This window comes from Pelobates fuscus, chromosome 11 (assembly GCF_036172605.1).
Source record: "Pelobates fuscus isolate aPelFus1 chromosome 11, aPelFus1.pri, whole genome shotgun sequence".
Classification (NCBI taxonomy): Eukaryota; Metazoa; Chordata; class Amphibia; order Anura; family Pelobatidae; genus Pelobates; species Pelobates fuscus.
The window spans coordinates 102,527,616-102,540,063 of NC_086327.1; the positions used below are offsets into that span (position 1 = coordinate 102,527,616).

Genomic DNA, 12,448 nt, shown 5'->3' on the forward strand with positions numbered 1-12,448 from the left:
TTTCTCTAAATGTTGATAATTAAGCTAGCAACAGCTGTTGTGGCATTGCTTGCCTCTCTGTGTTCTATATGCACGACAAAATAAAGAATTAAAAAATAAAAATGAAAATTCACTTTGAATTCATTATTCTTACTTTAGTGACTAATATCTTTGTCCATAACATGATGTTAATTAACATTTCATTTTTACTTCTGTATTTCATTTTATTAATGTGACCTCATCTATAAGGTCATATTGAGCACGTAAAAGAGATAACATGTTTTATTTTCCATGTATGAAACCTCCCGCTCAAAAATATATTTTTTTTAAGATTTGTCCTCTATGTTCACTTTATTCATTTTTATTTACCGTATTTATTTTTACTTTGTTTTGTTTTTTTTGATTTGGGTGTTAGATAGAAAACCACAATAAAGCAGAAGCTGCCTATTTATATTGATACATTAGGAGTTAGATCATTTTTAAAAGCAGATTATTTGTCAAATTTTTCTGGTTTTCAATTCTTTGTCACATTTTTCTGTTTTAAAAAAAAGTGCTTATTCTCCCCCATGTGACATTAAACATAAAATGCTGTCTTTTTATAGAGGAATATCATTGGCAGAACCCCGTGAATGTTTAACCAACTTTTATCAAAATTCTCAATATGTCACTTATTGTCAAGTTCCTGGCAATTGCAGATTTTATTTCAGTATAGACTGTAGTTTTGTTGTATGTGGTTTTTTTTTTTTTTTGTTCTGATAGGCTAAAGTGGCCACGATTTTGCATTTTGTTTATTAGTTTACAGTAACTCACTGTACAGTGAAACAACTAAAAAAAAAAATAGTTAATAGAATGTGAGCTCTAACATCACTTTTAAGAAAGTGCAAGCAAGCATTTAGGAGAATTTTAATCACAATAAATGCTTGAGAGGACATAACGTTTGCACTGTCACACACTGGAGTGTTCCATCAGAAATTCACTGTAAATTGTGATTCAGACTAACACTGGTAGCTTTAGAAAAATGGTCAGCATTGTTTGGTAGTGTTAGGGGGGGGGGGGGGGTGTGAGTGTGTCTGTGTAGCCTAATAGAGTCATTGGAATGTGATTGCCTAGCGACAGAAAACAAAAAAATGAGTACAAACTGCACTGTGTTTACAGCCCAGACAGCATCGCAGATACTGTGAGATTTCTCAACTTATTGTCAAGTATCTTTTATTCATTACCTTAACGTTGGTAGGACAAACATTTGAAGTGGAATGTACATGCTGATACTATATTTTAGAAAATTAGAATCTGCTTGTTTGCTTGGATTACATTTTTTTTGTAATTTTTTTTCTTTAAAAGATAATGAGCTTAGAAGCAGAGCTGATAAAACTTCGGAATGGAAAGAAAGAAAGGCTTGGAACGGATCGAGGAAGCAAAGGCGATCTAACAAAGATGCAAGATTTACAGCAGGTCAGAGTATAAAAAAAATAAATACAAAAAATTAAATACTACAGCAAAATAAAAATCTAGAATTTTATAAAGAAGTGATTCGTAGAATACCTATAGTAACCCAACATGTCTGCAGATTCCTTAACAAAGGCGTTAAAGCAAATAATACAAGTGGGAAAGATTTTAAGCTTAGCCAGAAATTATTTCAAGTGTACGTGACAAGTGAGTTAATCCGAAAGACCTGTCAATCAGAGCTTGTAATGCTGTGAAAGAGATGGGCTGGTTACAAGCCGCCGTCCAGAGTGATGTTCTATAATGTATGAATATTTAAATTATGCATGACCTCTGCATGCTATATGGCCATAATGGCACCAACCGTGTTTATTATATTTCCCATAATGCTCAGCCAGCTTAATGAATAAATAAACAAAATTATATAGTTATAAATAAATAACTACAAAATAATATATTCTCTGTCTACCTACATATTTTACATTTTTTTTTTTTTTTTTTTTATTAAATCTGCTACAGTCTCTTTTTCAGATTTTTAATAATGGTCATTTTTTATTTTTTTTTTTAAACCAGAATTATTTTTAAATCTTCGGTGGGGGGAAGATTTAGGTTCAAGTTGGCAATTTTTGCTTGCCCAAAGCAGTGATGGGCTCTCATAACCTCTCCTCACTGTGTGCCATTTTCAATGAAAAAAGTAGAATTGATTGTTCTGTATGATTTTATAATTTTTGTGTAAAACTCCATTGGAACCTGCAATGCTGTGTAACGTGAGTGTGCATATATCGAAACAGTGTGGTAAACCCTGCTGCAATGAGTTTTTGAGGCAGCATGCCAAGTAATAATTTGGTAAAGCGCACCGTGATTTTCTTTTCTTTAAATCCTTAAAATAGAACATAAGAGTTGGCAGTACCATGGGTGGGCTTGCAAGGGGGAGAACCTCTAGGCTGGTAGAAGGCTCCAAAATCAACATTAAACTTGGCTAGATTTCTTTTTTTTCTCCCACTTCCTTTTTGCAAAGGCACGTTAAGAAATGTATTATAAATTTATCTAAGTTTAGTAAATCTCCCTTGACTCCTTGTGCTCTTGCCTTTTTTAAAACAAATTACATCAAATAAGCCTATTTATTTCAATAGACTCTGCTATTGGTAATTCACTATAATACACGCAAACAAACCCACAACCTCACCCTCATTGTTGGTTGTGGAGTAAATGCACTTATCTTGCAATTCTAATCTTGCAATATATTATTGGTAAATCGCTGCAGCCTGCAGACTCTTTCATGCATTGACTCATGGGTAAAGTCTCCTAATAATAGCCGCACACACTGCTTAGTTTGTGTGTTTTAGTTTACATCAACTAGATATTTAGCCCACAAAACACTTTGATAGTCTTAACTGCTGCAGTTAAAGCAAAGGTCCCGGGCTTTAAATATGACTGAATGCCATTGACCCCTTCACCACTGTTATGGAGCTCCTGAACTCCAACCGAGTACCTCCGCCCAATCCGCTTCCTAACCTTTGTGGGTGGGGGTGAGCAGTAGTGCTTCAACCACAGTTGCTGGGGCTTGACTGGACTGGAGTCTCTCTGGAGCTTTTCCACCCGACCCGTCTGCAGCTCTCCTTTTAGAAAGGTACTGTCCTCCTGCCTATAGCTCTGCAGCTTTCCTTACAGGCAGAAATGCACCTTAATGCCTGCAGTGTGATTGCTCTTGTCTTCATAAAGATAGTTGCAGCTCTCAGGCCTAGTTCTCTTTGATTTGTCCCAGGGCTAGAGGGATCGTACAGCCAGCCAACAGGTACAACAACTCTGTGACTGAAATCTCTAAAAATCCACAAAGAACACACGGTTCCAAAAGGAACTAACATACACAACATTATTTTTACTCAGGTCTAGGCCATATGCTCATCACACTTGGATTGCTGTGACAACTTCAATAAAATACAAATAACCAAATCATATCTGACAATATACACCAACTTATTATACCACGATGACATATATTTATAAAGGGGTGGGGAGATGATAATTAACACAAAATATCTCGCCTTCCTGCAGAATTGGCAACATGCAAATCTACCCGAATATGCAAATTAACAAGCCTTGCTATTTGGGCAGTGCATATAGCTGTTGCTACCAACAAAGGGTGCTATACAGGCTCCATAGTCAATTCCACTTAGATGGTAACCAGCATCAGTAGGACAGGAGAGCACACAAAACATATAATGGGCACAGAAGCCATTTAGAAAACTTTGTAAAGTGTCCTCCTTCTTTCAGTGATGGTGACTATCACAACCACTACGTTCCTTTTGTTTAAAAAGAATAACAACATTTTATTTGAAATAGGGGGTGCATATATAAATATCATGTACTGATTTCTGTTCAGTGATACAAAACAATTTATTGATTTGTCAATGCTTTATAGAAATAAGGGTAAAAGTTTTAGACACTCTATGATATCCTTTAGTTTGCAATATTTCAGATCCATGTAATCCCGCGTGCATACTTTTTCTCCCATGATCCTTTGCAGTCACATGATTCATGCAACCACATTTACCACTTTGAAAATCCATGGGTACTTTTTTTATGTTTTCGTTTGTTTTAATTTTATCTATTGTTATTTAGTATCTATAATTATGGGGAGCTCATTACGGGTGTAGTATATTTAGAACTGTTACAACTTTTGAAAAGATAATCTCCTTAAACTGTAATGTTTATTTTGATACAGGTCTTAAGAAGTCGTGAGGAGAAGATAACTATGTTAACAAATCAGTTAACAGAGGAAAGAGATGGGAAACACAGACTCTCGTTGGAACTGGAAAGTACCCATAAAGCTCTGCAAACAGAAAAAGAGGTGATAACTGTGTAGTTTTTTTTTAATGGCACTGGTAATTGTGTTATACCTTTCAAAGTGGTAAAAATGAAACTTGAAGTGGCTCTGTCACTTCATACTTACCTTTTCTCCTATAATTTCCACTTCTCTTCCTCTATCGGAATCTGTTCTTCATTTCCGATCGATTTCTCTTTAACCCCTTAAGGACCAAACGTCTGGAATAAAAGGGAATCATGACATGTCAGACATGTCATGTGTCCTTAAGGGGTTAAAACAGAGGACAAAGTAGGGACTACTTTGTGTTTTATATATTTTTTCATACGCTTGACAAAGGATAGGGCTTAAGGCAATTTCTACTTCCTTTGTCACGTTTGTCAAGCTAACAAAGGCAGTGGAGCTTGTCTTATGCTCCACTCTTTGTCAAGATTTGTCAGACGTAGTAAGAATAAATACGGCAAAATAGTTATGTTTTAAATAGAAATAGATCAGAAATGATGAACATATTTTGAAAAGAGTGAGAGATCTGGTTGTATGTGCCAGAGCGCACAATCTCTGTAATATGAGCATGACAATGAACAAATAAACCACTAGATGCCGCTGCAGCAAGCCTAGCCATAAAATAGATTGCATAGTGATATTAAATCTAAAACATGGTATAAAGTAGTATTGCCTTCTAGTGCTTAGTTTAGCTTCATACACCCACAGTGTCTCCCAGGAAGATGCCTTGATTTTATCGCTTTCTTTGTATCATCAAGCAAAAAGAAAAGATATATTAAACGGGTATGGCACTTGGCCCAGAGTGGCAGACACAATATAATGAGTTTATTACCTGTCTGACACTGATGGAGATAACGACATGAGTTGGTGCATTTTTTTGTATGAGTTGTGTGTTTGTTCGTTACCGTAGATTGCAGGAGGTGTGTTACAACTTGATTGACCTCTGTATGTGACGTTGCTTTTGCTGTGGGCATGCACTAAGCTGGAACAAACTTGGCAGAAACAGTGTCTTACCTTGCCAAGGCATAGAGAATATAATTGTGATCAGTGATCCACCCTCTACCAGAAACTATATTATTCTCCTACCTAGCCCTCGAGGTGCTGCTATTCTTGAACATCAGTCGAGACAAAATATATTGAGCTCACCAAAAAAATAAAAGAGCGAACTGAGTGTGGGTTCCTGTCTTATTGCATCGAGTGTCAGTGAGTTATTATGCAGGTAAGGAAACTGGTTTTATTGGGCTTCTGATTTCACAGCTACTCCACTAGAGGGGGCAGTGCTTCAAAGTTAAAACTGGACGCGCTGGAAGGATAATTTCAGTAATGGGTCTGCAACAAGATGACAAGATTGGTTTGTGGTTTGTTTGCCACACCTTTTATATAGTAAATTGTGTTCACAGGGTAAAGGGAGAGGTAATACTTTATGTAAAGGTATATGAAGACTGGTGTACTATAGAATAAATAGACTGTGTATATGCACTGAAAAATGTACCAAAATGGTATATTTTTACTAAAGGAACTGCAAGATACTGCACTGCATTTTCTTTTAGGTATTTTCTATATGGAACGCTCTTCGGTGCTATGTGCTCTACTGGCTCATATTTGTATGTCTGGTTTATTGTTAGTAATCGCTTTTAATCCACAGGCCATGAAACTCATTACAATGAAAACATTAGGCGCACACACTTACCCCAACCCACCGCTTTGCTAATTGTATTGGTGGAATCTAGCCAATTTTGCCTTGGGAATGCAGGCTTGGCGTCACCTTACCTTACCAGGCCTCTTGCTAAAATCACTGGGCAGTGTTGTGCTGTTTAGTCCTAGCCACACTTACTTTGTCACTTTATTAACCCACTTTTGAAACTGTGAGCAGTTTGTTTGCCAAAGAATCCCCCTTCTAGTCTTCATAGTTCAAGGAAGAGAGGTAGGTCCATAAAGATCTAGGTCTGCTTACTACAGATACCCCAGATAACATATCTAGTACTGTTAACCTTAAACATTCCTGTTCTTATTTGTACGAGAGAAGGTAAAATACTTTAATTTTGTAGATGTAGGGTTTTCAGACTTCCTGAGAATACAAAATGATTTACTTTGATGGAATGACAGTTGCTAGAGAAGTTATGGAAATGAATGGCATCCGTAATGAAGTCAGCTTGTCTTGTCATACTCTAGTGTATAATTGGCATGTTGGAAAGGAGGTAGTTAAGAGGATAATAACATATTAAGTAGCTAAATATATAAACTGGATAGATTGGATTAGCTGTATTAAAGGGACACTATAGTCACCTGAACAACATTAGCTTAATGAAGCAGTTTTGGTGTATAGAACATGCCCCTGCAGCCTCACTGCTCAATCCTCTGCCATTTAGCAGTTAAATCCCTTTGTTTATGAACCCTAGTCACACCTCCCTGCATGTGACTTGCACAGCCTTCCATAAACACTTCCTGTAAAGAGAGTCCTATTTAGGCTTTCTTTATTGCAAGTTCTGTTTAATTAAGATTTTCTTATCCCCTGCTATGTTAATAGCTTGCTAGACCATGCAAGAGCCTCCTGTATGTGATTAACCCCTTAAGGACCAAACTTCTGGAATAAAAGAGAATCATGACATGTCACACATGTCATGTATCCTTAAGGGGTTAAAGTTCAATTTAGAGATTGAGATACAATTATTTAAGGTAAATTACATCTGTTTGTGAAACCAGTTTTTTTTTCATGCAGACTCTGTCAATCATAGCCAGGGGAGGTGTGGCTAGGGCTGCATAAACAGAAACAAAGTGATTTTACTCCTAAATGACAGTGAATTGAGCAGTGAAATTGCAGGGGAATGATCTATACACTAAAACTGCTTTATTCAGCTAAATTAATTTAGGTGACTATAGTGTTCCTTTAATTCATTACTTTCATAATGAACTCAAGTTCAATTACTCTGTTTGTGCGCAGCCAAGTCCAAAGCAAAGTCCATTGGCATTTCCTTTATATCGGTCAAACTCCATATCAATGTTCGTTAATCTGAGTGTGGCACGTTCTTCTTAACTCCAATCATCATTAAAGTTCATGGGATCCAGACTCTCTCAGGATAATCCTTTTTTGTCTCTCCTGATTTTTCTCTCCTGATAAATAGCCAAGTGTACTAATGTTTCTGCCAAAGCTTCCTGATGCTGATCAAAAGCTGAGGTTTTCACTCTATTGTGATCAGAATCTATTGACCATCTCATGTATTATTAGTGCATTATTTTGTGAGATCCAGGGAGAAGGTGACCAAAAACAGTGATTTGAAAACTACCAAAACTGGGTCACAATCTCCCTTCGACAACCATTTTTTTCCATTTGCCTCCAGGAAATATATACATCTACAGTAAAAATGAACGAGCTTCAGGGCGACCTAAGAAGCTTGAAACGTGCGGAACAAGACAAGAATATTTTGCGTGCAGCGAATGACGAGCTGGAGAGAGTAAATAGCATGCAAGATATTAAGGTGATGTACCGCACTGAACGAGCAATTTTAAATTTTTTCCTTATTCGTTTTAACATTACTTATAATAAATATTCAAATTATTCTGCCAGACATTGGGTCACTGAACTCCCTGATATCAAAATCGTTAAATATAAAGATCTGTAAAGTTAAATTCACAGCCTCTGAACTCTCCTTCCAGCTCCTACTTTCTCCACCAACAAATTCAGTCATTTACAAACAGCTATCTACCCATGCTTAGCCCTTACACTAGGGATTGAGTGATGGAGCTGACATTGGGGAAGGTGTAACCAGCGCTGTATCAGTCCCAAGGCTAACAAGACATTTGCCTTTGGCAGCACTTCTCAGGGGGCGACAAAACATGACGCCCCCAATTGCGCTCTCTGACGCCCTAACAGATTTCACTGGGCCTGCTGTGTTCCACCTGTCATTAGGGCCCAAGAGCTAGCCTTCTGGCCACCTTTGGGGCCTTCCAAGGCAGGTATCTGTGCGTAATATAGACGAGCGGCAGGGAGTGCTGAACTCTTTGCTCTTCTTGCTCTGCTCCCTCTTGCACCATGCAGTGATGCCAGGAGCCCAAAATATGACGTCAGTCCAGCCCCGCATCACTAAATGGCGTGCGAGGGAGCAGAGCAAGAATATGACCACAACAGCAGCCACACTAAACAGTGTAATAATTTGTGTGTGTTTGTCTGATGTCAGTATATGTGTGTGTCAAATCAGTGAGTCTGTGTCTGTCAGTAAAGTGTGTGTGTGACTGTCAGTATGTTTGTTTCTGTCAGAATACCTATGTGTGTGCGTGTGTGTGTCTCAGTGTTGGTGTATCTGTGAGTTTGTCAGTGTGTGTGTGTGCCAGTCTGTGGGTGTGAGTGTGTCAAATCAGTGAGTGTGTGTGTGTGTTCCTTGTGTGTTCCATGTGTGTATGTCAGTGAAAATGTGGGTTGGTTAAAACGTGTGCTTAGAAGGATGAGGTAGGAAGAAGTAGTCCTCTAAGAGGAAAAGGTGGAGCCTAAATAGAAATGGGTGTAGTCTAGAGCAAGAGTGGGTCTTAAACAGGAAAAGATGTGGCCATGACAGGAAGGGTGGGGCAAATTTAGATTAGGGGGTGCCTGAGGTTAATCATGTCTAGGGAAGAACAAAACCTAAATACCCTGTACATCACTGGGTGTAACTGGAGCCTGATTTGACACAGCTAGTAAGAACCCACTGACTATTGTATCCTGCCTTGCCCATAATCAAATGGTTTTACTTATTTGTTTTGTGGGAATAAGTTATTATCACTGATAAAGTGTCAAAACTGTTTCTACTCACGTGTATGTTTTTTTTACTGAAAATATATGCTGATAACAGGAATTTAAATCTGTTTTTCATCATACACACATCAACATCTACTTGTGAACATGTGTATGCCATTTCCACATGCTGTGTATACTGAATGAGCTAAATGTCCGATCTCTTCTCTTAGATTGCCAAACTTACTGAAGAATGCAAAAGGTTACAGACCATGTTAAATGACCAGAAAACGTCCAACGAGACCCGGATTGCAAAAGAACAAGCTTTTCAACACCTGCAAGACAAGGTTTTAGATCTGGAAAAGCTGAGAGAAGAAAATGGGTAAAAATCATGGCTCCGATCTCCGCAACATTGTGCTTCACATTTACAAAATGTGCTAGTTCTTAAACGTGAACTTTTGTGAAAATCCACTCGACATATTGTCCATCTCATGTATTATTAGTGCATTATTTATTATATTACAATATTCTACTTTGTAAAGTTGCAGTGGCCCATTAGCATTCACTTTTAGTGTTTTTATTTTGTCCTTTAGTCACTTTAATGACATTAAAAAAATCAGTGAGCAAGGATCACTGACTTATTTTCTGCGCATGAGTTTGCTGCCAGTGTTCAGAACTGTTAGACAGCATACAACGAGTCTGTGGAAGATTTGGTTGTCTTGACTGTCTGTCATGGACTTCTACATTTTCCTCCATAAAATTTGGGCACGACTGTTAGACAAAATAAATACTGTATGTAGAATGCTCCGGAAACACAGCAACTTACACTTGAGAAAGGAAAATTAAATTGCATTTAAAACTTTAAATGTTAAAACTTTAAAATCATGTAAAAAAAAAAACACAAAAAAATTATAAACAAATTATCCATAATCGAGACAGGCAAGTAAACAGGGAAAAGGCGGTGTCCAAGCTGCATAATACGTTTTAGTACATGATACCTTTATTGCTTCATCTAAATTTTGCAAGTGGGACTGTACAGCAGGGGGGAAAGCATCACTTCATTAACGCTTACATGTTTCGTGCCTCACAGCGACTTCATCAGAGACTGATGAATGCTTAAAGAAATTCTCCATATTTTATTTTAAAATTGAATATTAAAGTAGACTTGTCATAAGTCAACTTATACCATGTTGTGAGTGCAAATGTGCTTGTTCCTTGCATTCATTTATCATTTATTTATTTTTGGAGCCATTTATTTATTTTAGTTTCTTTTTGTTTTGTTTTTTCCTTTTTATACCACTGAATTTAAAAGTGTCAAAATGTCCGAAAGCAAAAAGAAATGTGAAACACTTCAAAAACAGCTACAAGAAGGAATGAACGAGACGCAGAAACTGTGGGAGGAGGCCTTAGAGCTTCGTCAGGAGATCCAAAGCACAAGACAAGATCTACAAACCAAAAGAGAGGAGAACGCACGACTGAAGCGGGAGATAGTGGACATGCAGAATAAAATGCCCAGGCCTCAGAGTTGTGGTGATGGCGCAGAAGAAATGGTTCCAAAGGTTGGTGGTTCCTTACCAGGTTTTCTGTACATTATCTGATCAATAAACATGCGCATGTGATGATCAGGACCGGTGCAAGGATTCTTGCCGCCCTAGGGAGACAGTTAGGGAAAGAGACGCACTGAGTAGACATTAAAGGGAAACTATAGTGCCAGGAAAACACTCGCTAATACACAGTGTCACTTACACACTGTCACTAACACACATACACACAGAGTCACTTACACAGTGTCATTTGCACTCTCACTAACTTACACACTTTCATTGACATACACATTGTCAGTTACACACTCTGACTAACACACACAAAGTCACTTACAAATTGTCACTTGCACTCTCACTAACATTCACACTCTCACCGACATACACATTGTCAGTCACACTCTCACTAACACATACACACCCAGAGTCACTTACACACTCTCGCTAACACACGATGTCACTTACACACTGTCACTAACACTTACACACTCTCACTAACACACACTGTCACTTGCACACAGTTACTTACACACTCTCACTAACACACACTGTCACTTGCACACAGTTACTTACACACTCTCACTAACACACACTGTCACTTGCACACTCTCACTAACTTACACACACACCACACACAGTCTCTAATACATTATCACTAACACAGTGTCACTTGAACACTCACATTAACACACACACAGTGTTACTTACACACTTTGACTAACACACACACACACTTACTCAAACACAAACTCACATCACTTTACATAAAGTCACACATTATTAACACACAAATACAGCAGTTTAAAACACACACACACACACCAATATTCAACCATGCACACAATAAATCCTTAGCCTGCCATACCTGAATGTTGTGAAGGGAAGTCCAGCCTGCAGGTAGCTGCTCTGTTCCTGGTAGGGTGAAGCAGGAGAGCTGTGCACTGTGAGCACAGGCTGCTTCCTGTTCCCCTCAGAATGCTTCCGGTGTTCACAGGCAGGGGTCAGCCAGGATACCAAGTCATGTCCCGGCTTCCCATGCCTGCAGGAAGCAGTGTGCTCTGCTCGGGCCCTCTCCCTGAGCAGGCAAGGGGCCGAGAGGAGCCCTTTAGGTGAATGGCTGCGCTGGGGGGTGGCTAATGAGCCGCTCACCCAGCACATCATCCCCAGTTAGCAGCAGGGCAGCCCACCAAGAAACTTCCAATTGGTTACAAATTTAGCAAGTCTTTTACAGCTCAACTTGCTACAGAGCCATTCTTATTTTGCACACACATGAGCTTTTTCAGATACTTTTTTGCTAACTGTATATAATCTGAATAATATTTAGTTCTAAGCCATCTTAGGTATTGATTTGGCGTTTATTTTATATTGCAACCTCCACTCACTCTATGAAGGCGACTAGAATATCAGAGTACTAAGAGTGGGCAATTTATTATTATGTCAATCTCTATTTAGACACCATGGGTTCTAAGTAAGGCTCTTTTACATCTCTAATATATCTCAGACTTGGACCTTATCGATTACATTAAAGTCCAGAGTCTGAGTACAGTAGATGTTTTGAAGAGCCCCCAAGACAGGAGGGTAGCCATTTGGCTTGTTTAATTCTTTATCCACTTATGACCATTTTATTTTTATTATTTTTCTGAGACTTATTTTACCTATATAATCTTATCATTTATGTATCTCTTATACTATTTTTCCAGTTGATACTCGTGTTTCTGGTTTTTCTATCCAGCAACCAGAGGATCTTTCTGTAGTTTAAACATTTAGGGGTTATGCCCCGGGACACTTCTGGAGTGTCGTCTAAGGTGTGACTTTCTACAGGCACAGTGGACTAGCTCAGTTTGGACAGCCACTACTTGTGGAAGTCGTTTCTCTCGTTATACCTCGCAAATGTATACCTGATGTTATAGGCAATATAGAATCGTAAATCTTTTCCGAGTGGGTGGAGTGAGG

At 38.3% G+C, this 12,448-nt stretch overlaps 1 protein-coding gene across 5 annotated transcripts in view; it reads left to right on the top strand.

Annotated features, from left to right (window-relative positions):
• The window catches only part of CCDC30 (coiled-coil domain containing 30), a 66,963-nt gene that overhangs the window by 35,918 nt on the left and 18,597 nt on the right, over positions 1–12,448 (top strand). For 3 of the 5 annotated variants that reach the window (XM_063435755.1, XM_063435754.1, XM_063435756.1), the window contains 5 exons: positions 1,321–1,431; positions 4,148–4,273; positions 7,588–7,725; positions 9,188–9,336; positions 10,267–10,513. In XM_063435755.1, coding sequence (XP_063291825.1) covers positions 1,321–1,431; positions 4,148–4,273; positions 7,588–7,725; positions 9,188–9,336; positions 10,267–10,513 — 771 coding nt within the window. The remainder of the gene's footprint in view (positions 1–1,320; positions 1,432–4,147; positions 4,274–7,587; positions 7,726–9,187; positions 9,337–10,266; positions 10,514–12,448) is intronic. The other 2 variants (XM_063435757.1, XM_063435758.1) reach the window with 2 other exon arrangements.